Source organism: Emydura macquarii, unplaced genomic scaffold, assembly GCF_026122565.2.
Source record: "Emydura macquarii macquarii isolate MOO-44397 ecotype Brisbane River unplaced genomic scaffold, CSIRO-AGI_Emac_v2 contig_1253, whole genome shotgun sequence".
NCBI lineage: Eukaryota > Metazoa > Chordata > Testudines > Chelidae > Emydura > Emydura macquarii.
The window spans coordinates 20,879,400-20,906,299 of NW_027131390.1; the positions used below are offsets into that span (position 1 = coordinate 20,879,400).

At 42.5% G+C, this 26,900-nt stretch overlaps 1 protein-coding gene across 1 annotated transcript; it reads left to right on the forward strand.

Moving 5' to 3' along the window:
- Positions 1–15,738: 15,738 nt before the first annotated feature.
- Positions 15,739–26,059, forward strand: LOC137153941 (G-protein coupled receptor 83-like). The gene is made up of 5 exons (XM_067549732.1): positions 15,739–16,119; positions 17,508–17,633; positions 20,000–20,133; positions 20,679–21,176; positions 25,678–26,059. Exons 1-5 carry the CDS (start codon positions 15,739–15,741, stop codon positions 25,760–25,762), a joined length of 1,224 nt encoding a protein of 407 aa, XP_067405833.1. The 3' UTR covers positions 25,763–26,059.
- Positions 26,060–26,900: the final 841 nt, after the last annotated feature.

Genomic DNA, 26,900 nt, shown 5'->3' on the forward strand with positions numbered 1-26,900 from the left:
TTCTGACATATGCTTGCCAGGTGGTTCTGTCTTGAAGTACAATGCAAATTGTACGCATTTCTGGACTGCATTTAGAAGAGAGTAAGGCCAGATTGCACAAGAATCTGGAACATAGCCCTTCACTTCTAGGTTATATAGGTCAAATCTGGCCCTGGTGGGTCCTGGAAGACACAGACAATACCAGCTGTTCAGTGTGCTGTCTAAAATGAGCTGGTGGGTCTTAGCTCAGTGCCCACATCACTTTAGAAAAGCTTTTGATGTGGTCTTCCCCAATATTCTTATCAGCAAGTTAAAGAAATACGGGTTGGACAAACAGACTACAAGATGGATAAAAAGCTGACTAGATCATCGGGCTCAAAGGGTAGCGATCAACGGCTCGATGTCTAGTTGGCAGACAGGAACAAGCACAGTGCCCCATGGGTCAGTGCTGGGGCCGGTTCTATTCAAACTCTTCATTAATGATCTGGAGGATGGGGTGGATTGCACCCTCAGCAAGTTTGCAGATGACATTAAGCTGGGGGGAGTGGTAGATATGCTGGAGGGCAGGGATAGGATATAGAGTGACCTAGACAAATTAGAGGATTGGGCCAAAAGAAATCTGATGAGATTCAACAGGGACAAGTGCAGAGTCCTGCACTTAGGACGGAAGAATCCCATGCACTGCTACAGACTGGGGATCAACTGGCAAGGCAGCAGTCCTGCAGAAAATGACCTGGGGGCTACAGTGGACAAGAAACTGGATATGAATCAGCAGTGTGCCCTCATTGCCAAGAAGGCTAACGGCATATTGGGCTGCATTAGTAGGAGCATCGCCAGCAGATCGAGGGAAGTGATTATTCCCCTCTATTCGGCACTGATGAGGCCTCATTTGGAGTACTGTGTCCAGTTTGGGGCCCCTCCACTAAAAAAGGATGTGGAAAAATTGGAGAGAGTCCAGCGGAAGGCAACAAAGATGATTAGGGGGCTGGAGCACATGACTTATGAGGAGAGAATGAGGGAACTAGGCTTGTTTAGTCTGCAAAAGAGCTGAATGAGGGGGGATTTGATAGCAGCCTTTAACTACATGAAAGGGGGTTCCAGGAAGAATGGAGCTAGGCTGTTCTCATTCGTGGTAGAGGACAGAACTAGGAGCAATGGTCTCAACTTGCAGTGGGGGAGGACTAGGTTGGATATTAGGAAAAACTTTTTCACCAGGAGGGTGGTGAAGCACTGGAATGGGTTACCTAGGGTGGTAGTGGAGTCTCCATCCTTAGAGATTTTTAAGGCCTGGCTTGACAAAGCCCTGGCTGGGAGGATTTAACTGGTGTTGGTCCTGCTTTGAGCAGGGAGTTGGACTAGATAACCTCCTGAGGTCCCTTCCAACCCTAATCTTCTATCATTCTAAAACATACAAACAAACAAACAAAACAAAAAACACCATCAAATGTGGCATTCCTTGGATCCTTTGTTGACAGCATCAGTGGAGATAAGAAATGTAATCAGTCATAGGTGACTGAACTACCATAGTCCTGCCTGGAGCTGAACTGAAGTGCTTTATCAGAGTTATATCACATTGCTACTTGCCAACAAAGGGCTTCCATTTCCAGGCTTGTGTAACTCATCTAAGAGTTCAGAATGTGAAGGCTAAACTGAAGCAGAAATTTTACAGAGTTCTTCATAAAATTCACATTTGGACAGAACAAATGAACTGTGTTTATTGGTATGACAATAAATACCAAAGGAATTACTTAATGGTAATATCTTATTTAAATGCCAACAAATGCTACTATTTCAGAAGTGATTTTGTGATTTTTTGTGTGTGTGATTTTTGCCTTAAAATATAGGTCAAGCTGCTCTCGAACAATAAAATAAAAAAAGAATGAAAACTAGATTGTGTCTAGAAAATGGGACAAGTGAGACAAGACCTGTGGTGACTTGTCGTGCGACTTTAATGGGTATGTGAGAATTTACAGATGAGCACAGGGGCTGTTTACTCCCTGCTGGCTGAGAACGTTGGATTCCTGCACCACTAATTACCTGTGAGAAAATTGGGATAAGGCCATTAGGGTGTCAAACTCTCCTCTGACTTATACCAGGGAAAATCCAAAGTCACGCCATTGAAGTCACTGCAGCTAATCCAGTTTTATACTGGAATAGTCGAGAACAAATTATGCCCCAAAGGGCTTGGCTAGATGCTATGCACAGAAACACATAATTATTTTCTAGCACTAATCATCTGATGCTATAAGGTGCTGTGCATCCTCAACACTTGTTGTAGTCCATGCACTTTGGGGCACATTCTGCACCAGGGTAAATTTGGAGTAGCTGCAGTAACGTTAATGGAGTTACTCTGGATTTGTGCTGGTATAGGTGAGATGAGTTTGGTCCCTAGCACTTTAAAGATCTTATCTCAACCTTCCCATAGGTAATTACTAATTAGCAGTGCAGCAGAAATCCACACACCCCCAGGTTATAAGATACAACACAGGCAAATGAAAATTTCTCAGATCTTGAATTTAAAGGATATTCCAAACTTAAGTTAAAAATAAACACCCTAAAGAAGATTTTACACAAAACAACAATACAACGGACTTCTGTGTTGGTCATCCCTGATCTGTAGGGATCAGATATCTTTCATAGAGCTGGCTGATAAAATAGGCAGCTTGAGGGAAATTTCCTCATTAGACACAACTTTCCTAGCCTGGGATTTCCTTTGTCATGGCTCTGCTCAGACAGTGGAAAATTACTGCCTCTCCTGACACACCTCCCATCGCTCCTGTCAATTGACATAGCTAAGACATTATCACTTTTAAATCAGACCTCTCACTGTCTTGCCAGGAGATTCTTCTTTAACCTGCTATTGTACTTTGTGCTCACATCCAGAAGTTTGGCCTCTCTGATTGCTGCAGTTGCCTCTCCTTTTCTATGATGCATTCTCTTAAGGAAATTTCAGATAGAAGGCGATAGTGCTCTAGGATGCTTTAAAAAGGTCTTTGTTGTTTTGCACAATATGTTCTGCACCAGAGAGATAAATGGCTTTAACATCCTGCCTGGGTGAATATGGGCATCTCCAAAATAACTGCTTTTTCCTCAGAGAAATTATTTGAAAAGAGACAGGTACAAGCCGAGTCCTGTTGATCAGCTTTCAGCACCACAGACAGAACACAAAGGAGAAAAAACACAGAGAAGAGGAAGAAAAAAAAGAAGAGCCGTGTGCAAGAAAAATAAGTCTTTTAAATGCGCTAAGAACTTTCTGATAAGGAAAATGCTTACTGTAATGATCTTACAAAAAGTTATTTGGATTTTTAGCATCTCTTTTCAATTTACAGTCCTCATAAATATGAAACCTGAAGACCCAAAGGACGTGCTGGGGATGTAATTGAGCTTTATAGACTCATTTATCAACTAATGGATGCATCTTTTTTTTTTTTTTGACCCTGTTATGCTTAGTGTGCACTGACACCTTTGCTATGAAACTCGGACATCATAGGCTGAACTGACTTCCACTGCCTGATCAAAAAATTACTGGTGTATTATAGACTAAAATATTCTCGCTCGGTGTGGAAAAACGGACTGAAATACCAGCACTTTTGCTATGATGTTGGTTATGCTGTACATTTTTTACACTGTGAAAAGGGCTCTAATGCTCAGGAATGTGAAGTGACTATTATCACTGGCTTTAGCCAGGAAGAGGTATAGTCCAATGCTATCAGCATCTTCTATTCAAAACTGTCAGTCCTAATTTGCAGCACTCTTGCTGTTCCAGTCTTTGGTCTGCACATAGCTCTGTCAAGTGCAACCTACAGCAACCCTTGCAATGCCAATACTAGCTCCTCACAACTGTATAAACGCTCCTCAGTTCTAACATACCTGCTGAACCTGTTCTCGGTCTCCATTTGGCAGAGACAATCAGAGTCAATTGTATCAAAAGAAGATCCTTCACGCTGTCTTTTTTCCCCCCTTAATTACAGAGGAAGAAAAAATGACACAGCACACATGGTCAGCCTGAGAATATCACACCAGAATGCAGAGCCTGATTTGGAACCCCTGACTGAGTAGGGTCCAGTTAGCAGGACTACCCCTAATTAGAGAGGCACTGTGGTTTCATGGATAGAGCACTGGACGGTGACTCGGGAGACCTGGATTTTATTTCTGACTCTGCGACTCCCCCCTGGGTGACCTGAAGCAAATCACTTTCCCCTCTCTGTACTTCAGTTTCCCCCATTTGCAGAATGGAGGATAATGATACTTCCTTTGTGAAGTGCCTTGAGCTCTACAGATGAAAAGCACCATGTAAGAGCTAGATTATTATTATTCCTTATTAACATTGGACCATGGCACTGATTAGTGTTCTGCTGGTAGAGTGAAGGTTAGTGGACTTACTCCATGCTAGCTTGTTCTAAGAAAAGACTCAGCCAGTGGCCCTTCATCTGTATCCTATTCACCATATAAAGAGCAGAAAGTCAGGCCTGCGACTGATCCCCCAGAAATATGTGAGTGGAGAAAGAAGATATTGCTCCTGCCTCCCTATTGTGTGGCTGCTTAAGGGGCAGGGAGATTGAGAAAGGGAAAAAGTTGGAGCAGCCCATCACTCATGAGCAACTTTATAGCAAAAAAAAAAAAAAAGGTACACAGCTCAACATTCATGATCAACCCTACAACAAAATAACAGGGTGGATATCTAATGAAGCAAATTGAAGATTCAAATTTCAAGCTCAGGTTTAAACACATAAACAAATTAACATTTGAAAAAATCACTAAAATTGTCTTGACACCATCTCTTTAATTTCTGAAGTGAATAAATAGTTAAAAGATGTCAACACTACTTTAAAAATGTATACATGTCAGGACTGTGGTTACACAAGCTAGAGCTGATGCACTGCTTAATCATAGTGATTTGGCTTGTGCTTAAACACTATTGTATAATGAAGATGAATCACATCTTTAGAGACTATTCACTTCAAATCAGTTTAAATTAAAGTGCAGGAGTAGGCAGCCTTGCACCGATGCCATTAAATAACATCCCATGTATAGCAAAATCAATGGCTGACTTGCCTTTGACAGCCAGTAATCAACCCTCAGCATGAAAGTATGCAAGAGGCATTCTTCTCCATGAAAAGAACATGTCCAGTCACTCAGTCGGCATAGAAAACACTCAACTTCTCTAAAGGTAAATAGAGTTCAGACCATGGTCCAATCTAGATTCTGTCCAAAAGAGTGTGTTGCTCCAGTTTGCTAATCGAATGGGACAATACTGAAGGGGAGAGGGAAAGAGCTGGTCCATTACTATTTGAAAAATGAACAGCAGCATCAGTTTGTCAATATATTCATGAATGAAAGAACTGATTTCAAGTTGCTGTCATTTATGGAGCCATAGGATTTGTCCTTTGCAACTATTTTGACAAGTGCCAGGTTTCCGGCGACATACTCACTCATGAAAAGTTAATGAAGCGTGGCAAGATTAATTATTTTCCTGAAAATTCATACCGGAGAGTGCACTATTTATTATTTAACTGTCATGTGAGTCTTTTCGTTTAAAACGAATCAGACATACAGTCAAGGAGCAGGAAAAAATGGCGTGTGACTTAGATGACCAACCATGCAACATAGATGGTGGATGGATGAAGTGAAAGAGTGAATGTGTAATCCATAGGCTGAAAGCTACTCATCCAAATCATTGAGGGCTTAATTGTGGCTTTGCGTCAAGCACTGAGCCACATGCAGCATGTTGTGCTGACCTAGATCAGGCCAGAAGGCAGATTGTGACTAAGGGTGATCTCATGGTAGCTCTCATTAAGCTAACACGCTAAAAATAGCAAGGTAGCTGGGATAGCATGGGTAGTGGCAGCATGGGCCAGCCATGATGAATACAATTGCACCTGAACCCCATGGATATGTAGTTGGCACAGCTAGCCCGGGCCGCTGTTTGCCACAATCCATTCTATCCTGGCCACACGGCTATTTTTAGTATGCTAGCTTGATGAGAGCTATGGTGAGTATGTCTACACAAGCTGGGAAATACAACTCAAACTCACAAGGGCAGACGTAGCCTCTGAGTCATAACCCCTCTGAATTCTTCCTTGTTCCAAGGGGGAAGCACCCTGCCCGGATGGGTACAGATCTGGTGCTCTGGCATAGCTCCACTAGATGGAGCATTGTAGAGGGTGGGGCTGAGGCTTTGCCTACTTGCCAACCTGTCCTGCCCACTCCCGCCCATTTATGCAGGGCAGGGAGGATGCCGGAATCTCATGAAGGCTGCTTTCCTCTCCATAATGTGAGCAGCTGGTGGAAGGGCGTACCGGGACATGAGGTACTGCCTTACTGCCTCATGCAGCTACTCAAACCAGGACACAATCTATTTCTCTCTAAACACCAGAGTTGGTTTAAAAAAAAAATCCAATTGGTTTGTTGTTGAAAATTTCAAAAGAGGAGGGGTTCATCTAAAATTTAATTTTTTGACAAAAAATTCACTGCAAATTGAAAAGTCAGAAAATTTCAATGAGCTTTAGTAAAGATCTACAAATAACACAAACATTTGAAGAACAGCAAGCTGAGAGGGCAAATTGCTAATTGAGAAATGGCTGCATTCATAACAAATAATTTGACCAGTCCAGTTTGCATTTTAAAATATACCCATTTACATTCCAAGGCAGATTTTCAACACTAGTGATGGCCACTGTCATGTGACCTCTACTAATGTTAAAGGGAATCATATGGCTATTTCCCTGCAATGGAAAATGATAATTTAGCAGATGAAATAAGAAGAGATTTGCACTTTCTGTCAAACTTCAACCAAATGTATCTTCCTATTTTCTTTTTTAAAAGGCCTATTATTCTTTACTTTGGCCTCTCTGCTAACCCCAAGAAGTATCAGAATTTTTGGGATGCTTCTCTGAACTCTTTGGGATTCATCTTTCACTAGTCCCTAATAAAGCTGCTCAGAAAGAGGAATATTTCAGCGCATGGAAAATACCAATATTTTGGCATTTGTTTTTTTGTCCAGAAACAGGACAAAAAGGCAAAATATTGAACATTTTCATGAGATGAAAAGTGCCAAAAAAATTAAAATCAGAAATGTCAAAATGAAAAATGTTGAAAATGAAAATGGAAAATTTATTTTCCGTAGAAATAAAACTTTCCCCCATTCTCTCAGATTGCAACTATTATGGTAAGTAAATAAATTTTGGGGATAGTGAGGAATATATGCAGGGGCTTTCATCCCTGTGTATAATATCAACAAATATACTTATACCTGCTGTGCTCCACTGTGTACAGGAGACAGGCCGCTCCACTGTTTGGTTGTGATACTTGATGTAAATTGTGAGGCCATTAGCGAACCATTTGTAATTTTTTATAACTGGATGATTGTTGCAGAACAACAGTTTGCTGCTAATGTGCTTGATCCATTGACAGAGTAATTCAGAACCGCATAACATGCTGAGCAACTTACACATCTTTGTTATAAAGCACTTACCAAGATGGTCTGTGTTGTACACCCATGTCTAGGTGCCATTTTGCTAAATTTTCCCAATAATGATCTATAATTGATAGAGAATATAGGTAAATGTACGTATACGACAAAAATTCCTTGAAGGAACTAAAGACTGAAGTCCGGTATTTTTCCACAGAGCAGGTCCACAGCATGAGCAATGGCAGTGCAAACTTCCCTATGGCACTCCATTAACATTTGCCTCACCACTGACCACTGGAGAGTCTTCTTGGGATCAGACTGGAATCCCTATGGCCTGGAAGCCCTGGCCTGTGGCTGTGTTCTGAGGCTGCCAGCCAGGGTAACCAACTGTGTTTGTGATGGTGTTTGTAATATAGACATCTTCCTATTACCAATATTATTTTGTATATATCATAAATATATTGTGGTAGCGCCTAGAGGGCTCTTGGACTAGGTGTTGTACATAAATATGATGAAAAGACGGTCTAAGCCCCAAGAAGCTTACAGTTTAAGAGACCTAGATTTGGGGTATGGAACAAAGCAATGAATGGCAATGACTTTTGGTCACTGCTGACCCGGGCTCAGATGTGTATGCAACGACTATCATATGTCATATTGAACCAATCCTCAGAGCCATCCACTCCACCGTAAAAAGGTTTCTAAAATCAGATGATGCCCACTGGGATTGGGAGACTCATTAACTACAGCAACTTGTTAGTTTTCTAAATAATTCTTCCCTTCTTGGAGAACCTAAAAAGATCAGCCATTTAGTGTGTAACAGCTGCAGTCATTCGGAGTGGCTCAAGTTTACAGAACTTAATGAAAAGAAGCAATAAGTACTTTGCAGTTATTCTCCCTAGGGGAACTGAGGAGAAGAATGGCCAGAGGATGGTGGGCAGAGGACAGCTATACACCACCAAGCTATCACTGAGGGAATGAACAGTTCTGCTCGAACAAGACACCTGCAGAAAAGCTGCGGCCATTTCTCTTTGCCAGAGGGTTCACTACTAACACGGGGCCTGATTCTTATTTCACACTGGTATATTTCCATTGATTCCAGTGGAGTTATTCCTCACTTACATTAGTGTCAGTGAACTCAGGATTGAGACCATTAGAAAAAAGGATCAGTTTAAATGAGTCTCTTTTACTAGTTCAGATTCTAGGCCAGCTCCATTGATATCAGTGGAGTTATGCTGATGTACACCAGTAAGGATCTGGCCCTCCATCTTTAAAAACAGGTTTTTCCCCCATAACACTGCTATTTCTGCTACTGAGAAAGCTAGATAACATACAGAGTTTATGTTATCAGCTCACATCAGCACATAGCAACATCCCAGCACAATTTTATTTGAGTCAGCAGGAAAACCACCTCCCTGTGGATGTATGATCCATTCTCAACTTCATCCAAGCACTCTAAAGATTTTGTATACTGTGCTGTTTGTCCAGAGGCCTTTGTTACTCTACCTTTCAGTAAATGAAATGTGCCTGCAAATAGATAAGAATCATTTGCCTTTTGACTCAGTCAGAAGTAATCCATTTACCTCAATAATCCACATCCTTTTCGCTCTTGATTTTGCTGCATGTTGGAGATAGGGCTTCTTCTCCAAGGGTTAGATTCTGTGCTCTAAAATAATCTTTTATAGTGAGTACCTAAAAGCAAATAGATCATATTTAAGTGGTGGTGTTCCTGGCAGGTGTTGCATATATATAATGGCACAGGGCCAACAGTAATGCAAGTGAAAAATAATTCCTTTGTTGTCTAACTTTACACACTCCTATAACACGGGAAAGGGGAGAGAAAACAATTTTTGTTCTGGATTCTTCTGCTTTGCAATTTTCTTCAGCTTTTAGATTACACAGTGAGTTCGTGTTTTTAGAAATACTTGAACTAGGTAGAAAGATAGAATAGAGGACAATTACCCAGTTTAAACTCTAGCACTAAACTTCCTTTGAGAGTGGAAACACTTTGAAGAGGAGAATTTCTACCTCATAGGTATTTATGCCCTGCTCATCACTAATATTCAAGCACCTTCCAGCAGCACATTCATTCAAGCTTTTCATATGTCTGAGGCAATGACATTCTTTTTCCAGACTTCTGTCGGGTTGTTTTGATTCGATTGGTTTCCTTTGCAGTATTATCACTAGTAGTAATAGCACAGTGGCATCCTGAGGCCTGAAGCAAGATCGGAGGAGGAGGATCCCTTTGTGCTTGGCTTTGTTCTAACATATAGGAAGCTGCAAGGCCTCTCAGAGGACCTTACAAGTTAGATAGTCATGATGCCACAGTGGTTGGTAGCAAACAAAGGGAGGGAAATGGGGACGAGGAAGTCACATGGTTGTTCAGGTTTCTAATGTGCTCTCATTCAGCAATATGAACACAAGTTGTAATATCAATCCAGAGAATGGCTTTACCCCAGTGTAAATCAGGAGTGACTGATTCCAGGAGTGATAGAATTACATCAGTGCAAAGCAGGTGTGAATGAAAAGGGAATCAAGTCCTAAATTCCATCCACACCTTTTTCAAAAAAAAGTCTCTCCATTAACACAGAATTTCTGCCCCTCTGCCTTTCTACTCCATGCACCGTTGCTTTAGAACCTCTGTTCCATTTTTGTAGATTTTCACTTTTTTGTTTTATTCCTTCCCGTACACTATTGCTTTCTCCTCATAAAATACTAAATCTCTATCATGCTGCTTGTCCATTAGTCACCCTACTTCCCTCCCTACCCCCAGAGCCTCCAGTCCCCATTCTTAGGTCACTCCCCTCCTCTGACACAAATCTGCAGAAGGTGATCACAATATCACTAAGTGGAAGCAAGCCTGCCTGGGGCTGAGGAAGCATAAAGTTCCCTCTCTCTCATCTGTTGCTTGCTGTGTCCAAGGACTAATGTCAGAAACCGGGATGGAAATGGTAAGGCCTAGCAGTCAGAACTAGAATCAGGAGTCCAGAGCCAGGCTGGAGCAGGACTGAGAGCAGGGCAGCAGCAAGCTAAGGCTTGGGGAGTCTGTTGCCACTGTCAGACAGGAAAGAATTCCAAATCCTGAAGTGACACTGAGCTGTTGTTCCTCCTGTGGGGCTTATATAACTGGCCTGGTATTCACATGACCAGTTCCTGGCTTGTGGATTGGCTGGAGCCTATCACAGGAGTGATATCCTTAGAACCAGTGGGGAAAGAGGAGGCTCCCTTTAGCCCATTGATACTCCTGCTACTCCAGGAACGGTGGAAATTTCAGGTCAGCCTTCTTCCACTCTTCCCAAACTCCACATTGCTGCTTCAGCTCTGGCCAGTGACTCTGCCCCTCTCGGTGCTGAGACAGTGGGGTGATGTTAGGTTTCTGCTCCTAGGACTGCAGCCTTGAGGGCATGCACTCATACCCCCCTCCCCCATGTTTGTTGACACAGAGAAACCTTCCAATCTCAAAGGGGAACAAAAAAAATATTAATAGTATTTTACAGTTCCAAATCTTATATAGCTCGGTATTTGTGATCCTTTGTAGAATCACTGCCTGGCAAATAAGATTCAGGATCTTTTTTAATTGATCCATTCCTCCCCTCCACATAATAGGTCCCTGTTGACACAGAGAAACTTTCCAGTCAAGGGACCAAAACTGAAGAGTTTCTCTAGTATCAATATAGGGGGCTGTGACATTCAGAACTTTGTACAGATGAAGTTCCTACCTCCTTGCCCTCTCCTCCCTGGATTTGCTTTCTCCCTTCTTCTCACTGAGTTCCCCATATGACATCACCTCTTCTCCTTTGCCACCAATGAATACCTCTTCTTGAAACACTGTCCTCTAGGCCATCCAGCTGTATTCTCCTCCTGCCTTTCGAATTGATATTTAGTAGTTCATTTGGTGGATCCTCCTCATTCCCTCTCCAGCCTCCGTAGGGGGGCTCACAAGCATTCATCCTTGGAAAGGAGCCGATCCCCCTTTTACAGCCTATCACTGGGGGAGCTTATTCAAACACACCCCTTTAACTATCATCTTTATGTTAGTTATGCACAGATCTGCCCCTCTACTCCAGGACTGTTTCCATCTGTCCAAACTAAAATCTCAGCCTGTCTTTCTAACATCTCCTCATGAATGTCCTGCTCTCAACTTATGGTATTCATGTCCAGTAGTGAATTCTTAAACCTTCCCCTCAAATCAATCCCTCCTTGCTCAGTCATTGTGGCCAACATCACCATTTTCCTCGTTATTCAGTCTATAATCTAGGTGTTATCTTTGAGTCAGCCCTCTCTCAAGACCCAAACATCCAGACCATGTCTAATTCTTGCCACTTCTTTCTCCACAACATCCCTAATATTCAGTATTTGCTCAGTCCACATAGCTAAAACTATTGTCCAGGCCCTCGTCATCTTGTGTTTTGATAACTGCCACTTCCTCCTTTTTGGCCTTAACAAATACAATCTTGTCCACCTCAGGTCCATTTAAAAGGTTGCTGTTAAGTTCATCTTGGTTCATCACGCTGCCTACATCACCCACCACACCTTCGCATGTCTCACACTGGCTCCCCTTCTCCACCACATCAGAAACTGACTGCTTTAGTATCTTTATCTTACCTATAAACTCTGTGTCAGCTTCCACCTCTGCTCTGCCAACTATGCCAGCCTTCATCACTTACTAGTCATTTTTTCTCACAAACACCTTCATGCTGCCCTTAATGCTTGGGAGAAGCTCCTCATGAAATCTGTTCTTTCAGATCCCTTCGTAAAACTCATCTTTGCTGTGATGCCTACAAAGCACTTGACCATGACTAGGCAGTAGGTGTGCTGTGATTACTGCCTGTTTTACTCAACATGACAGATTTACTGTTACCTTGTCTTCTCCTTTCCCCTGCTTGTTTGCTGTATCAAGCTGTTATCTCTCATCAGATGCCTGAACTTTGGGGGTCGGGGCTTTTTTCCTTAATTATTGAGTGTAGGTCTCTAGTACAGTGGTGCTTGACCCTTGACTGGGACCTTTAGGCTCTACCGTAATATAAATGATAATAACAACTATAAGCCCTTTGCCAGTTGGGGGACTTCTGAGAAGCAGTATCCAGACAGACAGCAGCAGAGACTTAACCCCTGGGAAAGTGAAACAACATCTGCCAGCCTAACCTGTGTGCTTGAGACCCAGGTTAGTGGGGTGGGGGGAGAGGGAGAGGCTGGGGAAAAAAACAGGAAGAATTACTAGGTTATAAACCTAAACTGACATGCCTAAATGACCCACTCCACAGCCTCTAGATGGCCAGGGCCACCTGGACGTGCGCACTTAGCCCAGACCTGTGCAATATTTAGGGGAAGGTCAGCCCCTCTGTACAGGGTAAGATAGGGGGAAAAACCTTCAGTTTTACTGCTTGGTAAGAGGAGTCAGCTGACCTGGAGCACCTAGCTTCATGGAGATGGTTCCCCTCAGCTAGCTGTCCACACAAATTTCAGCTATTGTAAGCATCAGGCAGAAAGAGAAGCCTAACCTCCCACAATAAGCTTGAACCAGCAGGAGGAAAAAAAAGGCAGCTGGGTAAAGGAGAGGGCACCCCGAGACTCCACTGTCCAAAGGGAGAAGCCTGACTACCAGCCTCACCTGTTAGGCCTCCCTTGCACCAGGAGTCAATAGAACGTCAAAGTACAAGCAACACAATGGCCTGCTCCACTGCAGAGTGACCTGTCTGTCTTGTAGTGGGACATGACGACCAGGAATGCTGTCTACACTTCACTTAAAAATCTAGGAAAAGTCCTGAGGGGCATCACGAACAGTGGAACTGTAGTCAGAGGGCTCACGTTCCTTGGAGGGGTTGTTACTGAGAGCAGGGGAATAGGGAAAGTGGGGAGTGAAGCTTGGAGCATTGCAACCACACGGACAGAGCAGCGCATAGGGTTTAAAGTTCCACTTGTTCAACTTAACCTGCATTCAGCGTCACTCTTTGTGAAGGAAACACCAGGGACGATTTCAGACCAAATGTGTTTTTGCACGACCAGGAGAAAGGGTAGGGGAGCACCACGCCACACATCAAGTGATGGCCCGGCCTGCAACAGTAATGTAAGCGTACTTCTCTTCAGTCAGCCCTAGCGAGCTCCCATGCCAGGGACAGTGTGCACGTGCCCGGCCCACCAGGTATGGGGAAAGAGCTTGTTCTGTCAAGCCGTAAATGGTGGTGAAAGGCAAGGTTGAGTTGTTTTTCGCAAGGAGACCTTTGTTTCCCTGACACCTAGCCTACTTACAAGGATCTGAAGGACAAGTGGGGGAAGAGGGAGATTTTTCTCATTTAAAAAAAACCTCCCTCGAGCCCTCTTCCCTTTGGATCTAGCCCAGTTCTATCAGTTTTTAGCCCCAGCGCCCCAAATTCTGGCACCAAAATGGAGAACAAAGCTAGTGGTGGCAATTGCACCATACCTTCCTTGACCCTGGAATACCCCTGTGCAAGACCACATGAAAACCTGGACCTGGCGCTGGGATGCTGCTGCCCTTTGGGGTTCAGTGAAATTTGAAACTAGAAGAAAGTTTGAATTTGGATAAAAGGAAAGTTAGAAGGCGAAGCATTTTATATCTGCTGCCTTTCCAGAGGTGGAGCATGCAGAGCAGAGCACTGTGCTGTGTTCTTCTGACCTCCTCGCTCCACAGTGAATGCCTTTTACCTTTAGTGACTTTTCAAAGTGAATAGCTCTCTCCCCTCACTAGGGGAACTATTGATTGAATTACTGTTCTCTCTCTTCCCCAGCACTTTGCTTTGTTTCCATCCCTGAAATAAAACAAATTCCCATTTTTTGGATTACACCCGTTTGAGATTTTTTTTCCTAGTCGGGTTTTGGAATGGGATGTTTTTTGACACCTCACCCATTTTTGCAGGAGTGGAAAACTATTTCCTGCCCTGCTCAGACTGCTCCCTCTCTTCCCCCCGCAGCCAAGCTGGATCTCTGATAAGTACCAGGCAGTCATCCTCCCTTTCCCGGGCTCAAGCCCCAGACCTAGAGGATGGAATGGGGGGTTCTTTCCCCATGTGGTTCTGGTGTGTGTATGGAGATGCCTGTGTCAAGTGCCATAGGCACCCCTAAGGTTTGGGGGTTCTGCTCATGCTGTCTCCCCACTGCAGGTTAGCTCTGGCTCTGGTTGGATGGAGTCTCTCTTCTCCTGCCTGGGCGAGAATAGAGACACATTAGTTTAGGAGTTTTTCTCATTTAAAAAAAATCCTCTCTCGATCCCTTTCTTCTGTGGACCCCGTTCAGGTTCTTACACCCTGGTGTGCTCGGCAGGCATCATGGAAACTTGGAGGGGAGAATAGGGCCTGACATTAACCTGGAGGCTTTCCGGAGACAAAGAGCTTTGGGTCTGCGCTCTGGCTATCTGAAATCGTAAAGGATGGAACGCTGCAGGTTAGCCAGGCAAGCAGCTTCGCCTCGTGTAGCTGTGTGTAGAGAGGGGAGGTGGGAAAGAGGGAAGTGGTTAAAAACAAAGGCTCAATCTAGTTTGTAACTCTACTGTTGTCAAGCTCTCCCACAGCCATCTCTGGGGCTGTAATACACCGCAGTAGCAACTAGGGAGAGAGACACTATTGGCTATCGTACGTGCAGCATGTCATCCAGCATGCTGCATATAACCAGAAAAGCAGGGACCAGTCAGTACTTAATGCCAGGCAGCCTCCCGTGCAGAGCTCAAGGATTCTTGCAAGGACTGAAAGAAGAGGAACAGGTGTTCTTGTCACTTAAATCTGACAAGCTTCTGGGGGGTCCTTGTAAGCGCAGATGATACATTTAAGAAGCAGTTTGGGAGACGGAGATTTGACAGATTAAAGGACGATGTGAAAAAGCAAGGAAGCAAACTGCCAGGAACAGCTTGTGGGAAAGAAGCAGAAAAGACCCACAAGGAGTGAAGCAGCCAAGCTGGAAGTACAGAACAGGAGCTCCTAAATCCAGAGACAAAGTGGTTGGGATTTGGCCTTGTAGCATGCAAGAGACACAGGAATTTCAAAGACTAGCAGCTGCCTCCTGTGGCCCCAGCCCCTGGGAGTAAAGCCCAGGGGAGAACAGTGCAGGAAGGAAGGGGAAGTGTATCAAGTTCGCAAGCAAAAGAGCGACTTTTGGAAAGCAAGCCGGTTTCCCTCCCTCCCGGCTAACATCTCCGAGCTGCCTAGCGGAGTAGGAGCAGGAGGGGAATCATTCCAGCCCCGTGGCGTGCAACCCTTTTGGGACGATTATTGCGAGGGGAGAGGGGCGTGCCCCTGCTTACCCCCCCTTGAGCACACCCCTGCTCCACCACCCTCATCTCCCTCCAGGGCAGGAAAGCGACGCTCTGGGTTTGCCCCGCCCGTGAGGGCTGCTTCGAAGCCATGAGCAGACACGTGTGGTTCCCCTTGCAGTACATCTCCAAGCCCTCCCGCTGGGCTCCGGATCGCAATGGCACCGACTTCTTCTCTGCCCTCTACGGCTCCCGCAACCGATCCTCCTTCTTCCATGGCGATCTGGACCTGGGTGACATGGGGGACTTTGATAGGGGCGCCCGGTACGAAGGGGAGTCCCAGAGCCGGACGGGGAAGGCGCTGCTCATCGTGGCTTATTCGGTGATCATCGGCATCTCACTCTTCGGCAACATCCTGGTCTGCCACGTGGTGATCAAGAACAGGCGGATGCATTCGGCTACCAGCCTCTTCATCGTCAACCTGGCCGTCGCTGACATCATGATCACTCTGCTCAACACACCTTTCACCCTGGTAGGCAGCCCGCGCCAGCTCCCCGCGCGTCTCTGCCATGGCCCCGTCTGCCCCCCGCTTGCCAGGGGCAGGCACCCAGCAGGCCGTGGCATTGCAAAGGGACGGAGCCCTAGAGAGGTTTCTAACGAGGCGGTTGGAGCTAGCAAGGGGTGGGTGGCCCATCGAGGGGGGCGGGGAACTTTGGAGGGTTCACTTGGAAAGCGAGTCCTAGTCCTGCTCCATTTCAGCTGCTGTCAGGTTTGCAAAATGTGTGTGAGAGAGAGATGGTGGGTGTGTGTGTGAGAGATTTTGTGTGTGCATGTGTGTGAGATTGTGTGTGTGTGAGAGAGATTTTGTGTGTGCATGTGTGTGATTGTGTGTTGTGAGAGATTGTGTGTGTGTGTCTGTGTGAGTGTGTGTGTGTTGTGAGAGATTGTGTGTGTCTGTGTGAGAAAGATTGTGTGTGTGTGTGTGTGTGTGAGGATTTCATTTGTGATTGTGGTTGTATGTGGATTTGTGTGTGTGTGGGGGGGAGCTATGCAATCAATGCCTGAACAGAGCCTGTTTCTTTTTCTTTCCGCTCTCCCTCACCTTCTTTATTGTCAGGGAAATGAAATAAGCATCCCTGCTTTGCCTGCTGCAGCAGGGACCATGCTTCGCTCTTCCACCGGCTCCCTCTATTCCTGTGTGCACACCGCAGCCCATCCTGCTCCACAGTCTCTCTCTCTCCTTTCTGCTGGAGCGAGCCTGGCTTGGCAGTGGCTGCAGCCGGTCTAAACGACAGCCGGGAGGAGCGGATAAGCCTGTGGAGCATGAACCTGACTTTCTCCCAGGCTTCAGGGGGAGACGCAGGTGTCTTACTCCTAATCTTCATCTGAAACATTGGTGTGCTCTGCTTTCCATCACAGTTTGTGATGCCATGAACAGGTCATTTGCAGAACACCCACACCCATCTGAAGTCAGTGTGATTAGACATACCATCCACAAACTGCATAAAAGAATCCACAGGAAGGAGTGCAATGTAAAAATCAATGTTATAGTGTTAGCTGCTTTCTCAACTAGGATGGCCCAGTTCTCTTGGTTACAACAGTGTAACTCCAGGGACTACACATACCTGTTAACAGCACTGCTCCTGGCTCAAGCAGGGCTGTTACAGATTGGTTTGTTTGATATTTCTACCCCCTCCTTCAGATCCCCTTGTGCCCTCAGTTTACCGTTGGGCAGAAATGGGCATGGTACAGCCACAAAACACTTTATAAATATATGAACTATTTAATCCTCACTATAACCCTGGAAGACAAGTTTTATTATCCTCATTTTGCATCCACTGTCTGATTTTTCTGATGATGCCTATTGTTTTAATCTACATTTGACATGTCTTGTGTGTTTAAATGTTGTTTGTTCTTCAGGTACGATTTGTAAGCAGTACCTGGGTCTTTGGGAAGCTGATGTGTCACATAAGCCGGTTTGTCCAGTACTGTTCTGTCCATGTTTCTGTGCTTACCCTGGCAGCCATTGCACTGGATCGACACCAGGTATGCAACACATAAAAATCCTGAATTTAAACTTTAGTAAATACAGGGATGAATATTGGTTGTTTTCTCTAATGCCCCAGCACCTGGCACACTGTCATTTCATGAGCATCTCAGCTTTCATTTTTAAAAAATGTTCAAGGTATCATGGTTGTGGAGAAAAGTTTGAAAACATGAGCCCAGGGTGCCCTAATGGGCCAAAATCCAGAAAGCAAATAAAAATAATTTTAAAAAATTAATTAAAAAAAAACCCCACATGATTTTAAGCCACTCATGATTTTTGAGACCTGACTCATGATTTTTGGATGAGTGAAGTTGGCAACATGGAGGTCTATACCATTTTTCTGTACATTCAGCTGAAGTTGGACACATTTCCCGTCCCTCCCAAAAGGTGTTGTTCCCTGCAAATACTGAAAAGAAAAAACTCTACAGTGTTGTTGCATCAGACAATATCAGTTCAAACCTACTTTCCATGGATGATAATATAATTTAGCATTTGACTGAATCCAGACTATTGTTTCTGATCTTAAATACCATGCACTAGTATGTTAAATTGCATAAGAGTGCACTCAGGTGTGGGTTGCACATATTTCTAGCACAGTTGGCATTAATATTAACAGCTATTACTGAAAAGAAATTTCACTTGACAAATGTTACAGTTAGACAAAGTTCTGAAAGAATGATGGAGCCTGCTAAGTGCTCAGATTGTCAGTCGAATATGCCAGCTGCTATGAGAAAATTTAAGCAATTGCTGGAAATGTTTAAGGTTTTGATTTACTGCTAATGTTTTAACAAATTCCCCCATTTGGTCATCAGACGTTCCAGCACCATAGCATTGCATTTCACAAGAAAAATGTTTTGAAATACAATATTTTATATATTGCATGATCAAAAATTGCAAATGATTGGGGAAATAAGAACCAGAGCCTTAGTCTGACTGCAGAGCTCTGCTAGCTATTAAAAAATATTAGTTTAACTAAGGGAGAACATGATAATTTCCTCTAATATTGGCATGTAGCTCAGGAGTGAAATTGTTGAATAAAGTCCAATGGGATATATCTAGAAGTAACGGGATGCAACTGAGCAAGGAAAAGTCATTTCCTGATACGAGTTTTATTTTCTAATCCTGGAATGTATCAGAGTGTGGAGCAGCTGCTCAAAAGCAGTGATAGGAACCCTATTATCACTTGGGACTTTGCTAATTGGAAAAAGCACTCAAGAAAATAGTGGAGAGAAGAAACCTTCATTAGAAAAGAGATGGGTTGGGATGATTTGAATAGGCCTCTTTCATCTTCAGTGGTTAACATAATAATCTATACATTTGTTGTTGCTCAAAGGTCATCTCTGCTGGTCTCTGAAGCTGTGTTTGTGGGTGGCATCAAATGTGTTTCTCCCCGTTGCAAGCTATTGTTCCAATAACAACACTTAGTATTGACATAGAACTTTATATTTCCAGGCACTGTACACCCTAAATATCTTTCTCCAAAGACCTGTGAAGCAGGTATCATCATCCCTGCTTCACAGATGTGGAAAAATGAGGCCCAGAGAAGTGAAGCAACTTGCTCTAGGGCCCAGATGGAATCAGTTCAGAGTTGGGATTATTTACAAGCCTGTGCTCAGTCCACAAAATCACACTGTCTCAGCTGTGGAAAGCTTGAGTCAGTTTTGCTTCCAGGTCTTTACACAATGCAAAGCTAAAATAGCATTTGAAAAAGTAGCAATCAGGGTGACTAGACCACAATTCCTGTGAGCTTCCTTCAGCAGCAAAAGCAAGAAGCAGGAGGGTGGAAGAAAAAGCAGCTGTTCCTCACCTCCTCCCCCATTGATTTGTGCCACACCGTTGCCAACACAATTTGGGGACAAACACAGACAGGGTGTAAGTGAGAAACGCTTCAGTGGGAGTTGTACTCACTTCAGCCAGACACTAAAAGTGGTCCCCACAGTCATCAAATCAGCATAAGTCCCACTCATCTTTCACATCTACTGAATGCCAATGTGGGCATCGTTACATGACCAAGTTGCATGACCATCCCTTACAGCTGAGGTTTGATCTGTTCCCACAGTAATAGACATTTTACCATTCACAGCAAGCCCAAGCCCTGGGCTTGTAACTTGCACCACAGTTTACACTGGTGCTGAACTTGGTCTGTTGTCTTTGTGAACATGTTTCCTAGCTGCTTCTAAATGCAGCAATGGGGGTAGGAGAGAAGTGTCTGGTTGCTGGTGTGATACATCACTTTTCAGATGTAATCTATGTTTTTAAACAGCTAGCCCTGTTGTTATCATTTCAGAAAGGTTCAAATGGACTTTTTTTTTAAAAGCCTGCTACGAGAAGATTTAAAATCCTCTGAACTATTTGTCCTCCTTAGGTTATAATGCATCCTCTGAAACCCCGGATGTCAATTGCTAAAGGAGGAATTTGCATCATTATAATCTGGGTTATGGCCAGCTGCTTCTCTCTGCCCCATGCCATCTACCAGAATCTAGCAAGATTTTATATTGGGTAAGATATATAAACAGGATGGTTTTTTTAAGGGACTCCTTCAATTTAACAGCCATAAATTATGAACACACACATTTATTTTCCTTTGTTAGTAAAAATTAGCTGAAAATTGAAAACTTGAAAAGTCTGTTTCACTTTTAGTTCAGACAATGGACAATGAAAATCAAGTCACTTCAATCTTAATTAGTCAGTTTCACCTTCATTTTTTTTAGTGCAGCAGACACTACAGAGGGAGGTTAATTTTAACTATTTCCATTACAACTGACAGATGTATATTGGAATGGGTTTTTATTTGTTTCTGTGAAGCTTTAATAAAAGTTTGGGGTTTTTTCCCCAAAAAAAGTAAATAAAATCTACATTTTGGGCCAAAGTTTCATTGAAGTTGTTCACTTAAAGAGGCACTAATCCCTGTGTCTGAATGAATTCCTCTCTCTGTTCTTCATATATGCCCAGAAATCTTATACATATTTTATAAGGGGCCTGTCCACTTGGTACTACATGCTTTTGATTGTGGAATTGACAGGTTTTCTCCTTTTGTGCTCCAGGAACAGAACTATACGAATGGTTTGTCTCCCCAGCTTCCCTCCCCCTGCTGATCTATTCTGGAAGTATCTGGACTTGACTACTTTTGTCCTTTTGTATGTCCTGCCTTTGCTTGTGATCTCCATCACGTACACAATGGTAGCCAAGAAGCTCTGGCTGAGGAATGCCATTGGAGATGTCACCATGGAGCAATACTTTGCCCATCAGCGGAAGAAGAAGATGACATTGAAGATGCTGATGGTGGTGGTGGTGGTTTTTGCTGTCTGCTGGTTCCCACTGAACTGCTACCTGGTGCTTATCTCCTGCAGGGCCATCCACAGCAACAACGCTCTGTACTTTGCTTTCCACTGGTTCGCTATGAGCAGCACCTGCTACAACCCCTTCATTTACTGCTGGCTTAATGAGAGCTTCCGCTCTGAGCTCAAGTCCCTGTTGTGTGTGTGCCAGCGAAAGAGTGCAGCCCAGAGTCACGCACTGCAGTCCATCTCCCCTCGTTTCAGGTATGCCTGGGTTGAGAATTGTCACTATAAAAGGGGCAGCTGTTCTCAGAAAGCAAGAGCATCTTCCCAAAGGAACTCTGCAAAGACAGACATATTGAGTGTCCAGCCAATTGTGACAGGAAGTTAAGCCACTGAACTGACAGTCAGTGGAGCTCCCTGGGTCCTGAATCTAGAAAATTTGGGATATTAAATGTATTTACATTAAATTACAGTACAAGCAGGAGCAACTCAACAGACTGGGTAATGGGATATAGAGCCTTTAAATCTAGAGAAGAGAAAGAAGACCTAATTACTACTACAGTATATATACTTTGGATGTGCAGTTTATTATATGGAGAAAATGAACAAACTAAATTGATTTAATGCTTTTGATTTATTAATAATTTATTCAAGACTGATCTGTAACTTTTTCAACCACTTTTGAATTTGTGACCCAGGACTTTGCCTGCTAGGTCAAGGGGAGAATCATCCAGTATATATGTTTGTCACTCAGCTAGTAATCTTAAACCAGGACAACTGATTATTCTGAACCACTCAATGTAGTGTTTATTCCTTCATCACAGCACTAGTGCTTCTCAGTAATACTTAAGATGATCTTAAAAATCAAATAAGAACACAAGCTAGAACACAAAGTACTCTATTTGAGAATAAAATAAATACAGTTTCTTTGAAACAAAACAAATGAAAATTTATCTTACAATCTCTGATCAAGTAAAAGCATCTCAGATGTGGTAATTTACAAGAATAAAGGAGCTGATGAAACTGACTCATATTTATAGTCACACAAAGTTTAACATGTGCTCTCAAAATTAAACATATGCATGCACACCACCTTACTTGTTCTCTACAAAACAAGACATTTGGGTCTCAGTCGAATGCAGGACTTATATTAACATGTGAAAGGAATTCTCAATTTTTCTATTCTGCCACGTTTTTCTATTCTCTACACAGAAAAATATTAACTTTTTGTGCAGAAGTTCATAGCATATTTCATTTTATGAGGCCTTTCATACTTACAACCACTAAGTTGACCATTTGACTCTCACACAGGTTAGTAGTTAGTCAAAGTCATTGCCTTTCAACAGCTTTTCACTGGCCTATATGAAACAAGCTGGTGATCTAAATACAGTTCCCAATGGATAGGTGTCCACAATACAGATTCTACCATCGCAATTGGCAATCTTGGCAGACTCAAGGGAGAACCCAGGGACTGAATGGCCCATGGAGTCTAAACTTGCTATCTCACCCTTCTAGATTATGGTTGAAGTGCTCTGACTCTTCTATATCCAATTTGTACCTGCTCTTTAGATAAATATAGGACTCTACAGCCTCCAGAGCTATCAATCTAGCACTTCTCAGTACTAGAAACTCGCTAGGGAAACCAGTACTGTGGTTTATTATTGTCACTAATTGGCATTTTACCTTCATTTACCTACATTAGCAGATTAAAATTATTTACAGATGTAACTTTGAAGTTTCTTTATAAAATCAAAATATTAAAGTATATCTGCACTATTCATGGCTTGGTTAGTAAGCTTCAGTACTCTGGTGGGACTTGGACTGACTGTCATTCAAATGTCACTTGCTACAATTAGTGACTCTTCCAGCATAGGAAGCATGACAACTGCTAGTACTTCGACAGTTGTGAACAAAGCATGATGCTTTGCAAGAAGCCAGGTGGTAACCTACATTTAAAAAATCATTTTTGTAAGTAAGAAATAAATGTGCAGGTTTTTCAAACCTGATGACTGAAACAGAAATGATGAAATTAAATGGTGTCAAATTCATTCATAAGCTCAGATATGAACTCACCCTTATATAAAACACACACACACACACACACACACACACCATTAACTTATGCTACAGCAGTGGCCCCAAACATTGCAGCTTACACTAGTAATTCTACTGTGCTTGTGACTTATAGTGTTTTTTCATTTAGGGAAACATCTGAAAATATATAGTTGATAGATATGGTGTTTCAGAACACTCAGGAGAGCATCCTCAAAGGGATACAGAGATCTAGACAACTGACAGACCAAATTCATCCTGATGTATAAAGCTGCAATTCCTACTGAAGTCAGCAGGTAGAACTGAATTTGGCTCAATAACCGTGAATATCAGTGGGCACATCACCATTCTTGGCTTTGAAAAATCACTCCATAAGTGAGCATTAACACTTTTCACTTTCTTACAATAAATCAGCAGTCCTCTCACATCAGTTTTACACTGATGGGACTACTGATTTCAACAGAATTACTCTCAGATTACATTGGTATGAGTGGAGAATTAGATTAATATTTACTACTGAGTTATACTTCTATCTGAAACATGAAAAGAATAATTACATTTCACTTTATTAACCAAAGGCCTAAGTGTGATACATACTGAGCCGGATCATCAGCTGGTGTAATTCAGCATTGTTCCATTGAGTTCAGTGGAGCTCTGCCAATTGATCCCTGCTGAGGATCTGGGCCCACTGTTGAACAGGGTTAAGAATTTACGGAGTCTTTTAAAGTGGAAATCAAAGTACTTTGATATTGAAACAGACTGGGATTATGTAACCTGGTAATTCATTTGTCGTTCATGAAGAAACCAGGAAGCCAAGGAACAATGAGGTAGGGTCATTCATGCCTCTTCTGATCCATACTAGGAAGTTGTGGCAATGGGGAAGGACCAGAGCTTCTCAATAACACTTAAGATAAAAGGAAATATTGATGTCATGTTCCTTAAGATACTGAAAACCCATTGGCTTTTCTGTCTCAAATCTTTTTAATAAACATTCAGTTCCTCTTATATTATTAATGATGGTACTCTGCCTTAACTCAGTGCCTTTTCCAACCCACATTTACATACAGAATATTATACAAGAATATGTGACCATGAAACTGAAGATAATTGAAGAAGTCACTTTTTTTTTTTTTAACAAAGATTAAGTATCTATCACTCAAAAATGTGGAAACTAGTGATTTATATGGACTTTCAAGTGTCTGCTTTCTTAATGAGTAAATTCTATGACCAGTAGATGTATGTAAACAGAGTTCAAATCAGTTTGCACAAGAGATGTAAACAATTTACTCTTTCGTTTTAATTTGTTATATATAAGTGGTAGCATAAAACTAATGATAATACTAGTTTACAGGTTTACTGGCTGGATGTGCATTGCTGTGTAAATCTCATGTGCCTTTTAACTAGGGGTTTGAAACATTTATACAACCAAGTCATGCGGTGTTAAAAACCAGAGAATGACTTTGCTCTGGACACTAGTTTACAGAAACATTTTTTACTGTGCTGGGTTCTTTTAATAATATGAAAAATCCTCATCTTTTTACACTGGGAAAATTTTGACACAATCAACTATATCAGTTTGCACTTACAGCATGATTGTTTCACCAGACTTCCTTAAAACTGCCAGCAATGATTCCTACATGATATTTATCTGGAGTAAGTTTGAGTTGGGGTGAATTAGGAGACCACAAGTGTACCACCACACCTGCTTGCACTGAAGTCACTGGGACTCCATGAAGTAAATTAAAGTTTGTAGAGACTAGCCCTTTGCTTGTAAACTAGGTCCAAAGGTTCTAACTGCCTCCATGTATTTTTATTTCTTCCTTTTTGGAAATAATCCCCCTTCTTGTTTAAAGCCAGGTTAACTGAACTGGAAATACATTTTTTTGCTAACAATATGAAGCTCAGTGAGAAGTCAAAAAATCCAAACACTGAAATGTTCTGCAAATGCCACATGGAAAAAAAAAATTCACATTCAAGAAAGGAGGTACTTAGGGGAGAACAAACAAACAAACAAAAGCCATAAAACAAAGCTTCATCTGCACTGGGTAAGGACATTCTGATCCCACTGGTTTACTTACTATACGTGTACGCATGGTATATGGGATAAGCAGAGCAGGGCAACAGCGCTGGCTCAGTGCCCATCGTTATGATATGTGTTTTCTTAGCTGCAGAATTAGTTAGTTTTGATCTCTTTAAGATATTACAGAAATACATGATATGTATATATCTCACATTATATCTTTGGCTAATGCACCCCTGTAATGTATATATACTCTGAGCTGTAGCCTCCCGTTAACTGATAGTTTGTTCAAAGAGTTGAATACATTTGTTTACATCCATTTTCTAACTGCATATCTCTGACATGAGGAACCCCTCAGTGTCTACTAGCAAAAGTTTCACTGTTCTGTCAGCAACTCCTATCAGACCTGCCAAATTCACTACACCTAACTCATTGCTGTCATATTATTGATCTTTAAAGAACGTTGTGTGAGGTATCAAATGATAGTCAGTGACACGCTGGTCATTAATATCATTGCGAAATGAATGTAGTCACACAATCTAAGGAATTATTGATACTTCCTGATATTATGCTTTATAAAGGGAGAAATTGGTTTCTTCCAGAAAGGAGAGAAGGTAATTATCTCCCTGTCTCTAATGTAAATTAAGCATTGTGGAACCAACGCAAAGGATTTACATATTTGGTCAACAGGTCAACGGGTCGGGGCAAGGCGTCATGTGAACTCAACATGGTGCCACACACGAGAACAGGCAACTGGAAGAAGAGTCTCATCTAAGGGTGCACTTCAAAAGGATACATTTCAACGGTTTAGTAGACTATTAGAGGAAAGAAAAGAACTTCTTTGTTATCCATTTCCTGAGGAAATCCCTCTGAGGGCATAGGGGTATTCATGATAATCTGGATCCTGGCTATGACTGAAAACTAGCAAGCACTGCAGAAAAGCTTAGGTGAGACTGTTTTAGACAAGGATTGTAGCCTGTTAAGTTAAATTTTAGTTTTTAGGAAATGTGTTATACTTTTTTTTTATTTGTAACTATTTCTGTTTCCTATATTCTTACTGAAAATCACCTGAATCTGTCGATCTCTGTTCTTTGTTAATAAACTTATATTTGTTTTCATCATGGGTGGATTATAGTGATGTTGTTATAAAGAACCTGATCCTGAGTTGCAATGTTCCAGCTGTGTGTACACTGTGTCTCTGGGGACAGCTTGCCTGGTAATCACTGAGAGTGTCCAGTGACAGGGGTTGGACACCACATAGGAATGCTTCTGGAGAGTTTGGGAACTGGGGTACACTAAATGTTAACCAGCAAAGCAAAATAAAGGGTTAGCAGTGTCCTAAAGAATTTGTTTGGGTGGCTATCAGACTGTGAGTGTCAGGGAACCGACTGACACTTCAGCACTTTTTCTTCCTGGGGTGGAGGGGGTATAACTTGTTGACCTACAGTTCAGGAAGCACCAAAAAAGCGTCACAGGATTCTGTGCTAATTGTTAGTTGACTTATGTTTTCTTCAGTACAAATCCAAGCTGGGATGAGCTGCCAACGTTGGGTTTTCTTTTGAAAAGCAAAATAAAGGTCTTTCCATAAGGCAAATATTTGAAGCTGAAGTTTTGTAGAATTCTGACAATCCCAATTGCTGTCTCATATACTTCCACTTGGTGCTGCTGCTTTCAGAGAATGCAGCTTCAGTGAAGTTATAATACAACAGAAACAATGAACAAAGTTGTTGGGACAGGTAAAAGCCAAATAAAAATGTCTGTTTAATAACATTCTTCTGCTGTGGCTCTTGTTGAGAATTAATGATGCGTGATTTACTGCCAGTACTTTGACAAGGGGCTTTGTCTAACAATTTCCCTCTTTACCTGTGATAAAATCCCATGTCCCAGGAGCCCATGTGCAGCAGAGACGAATG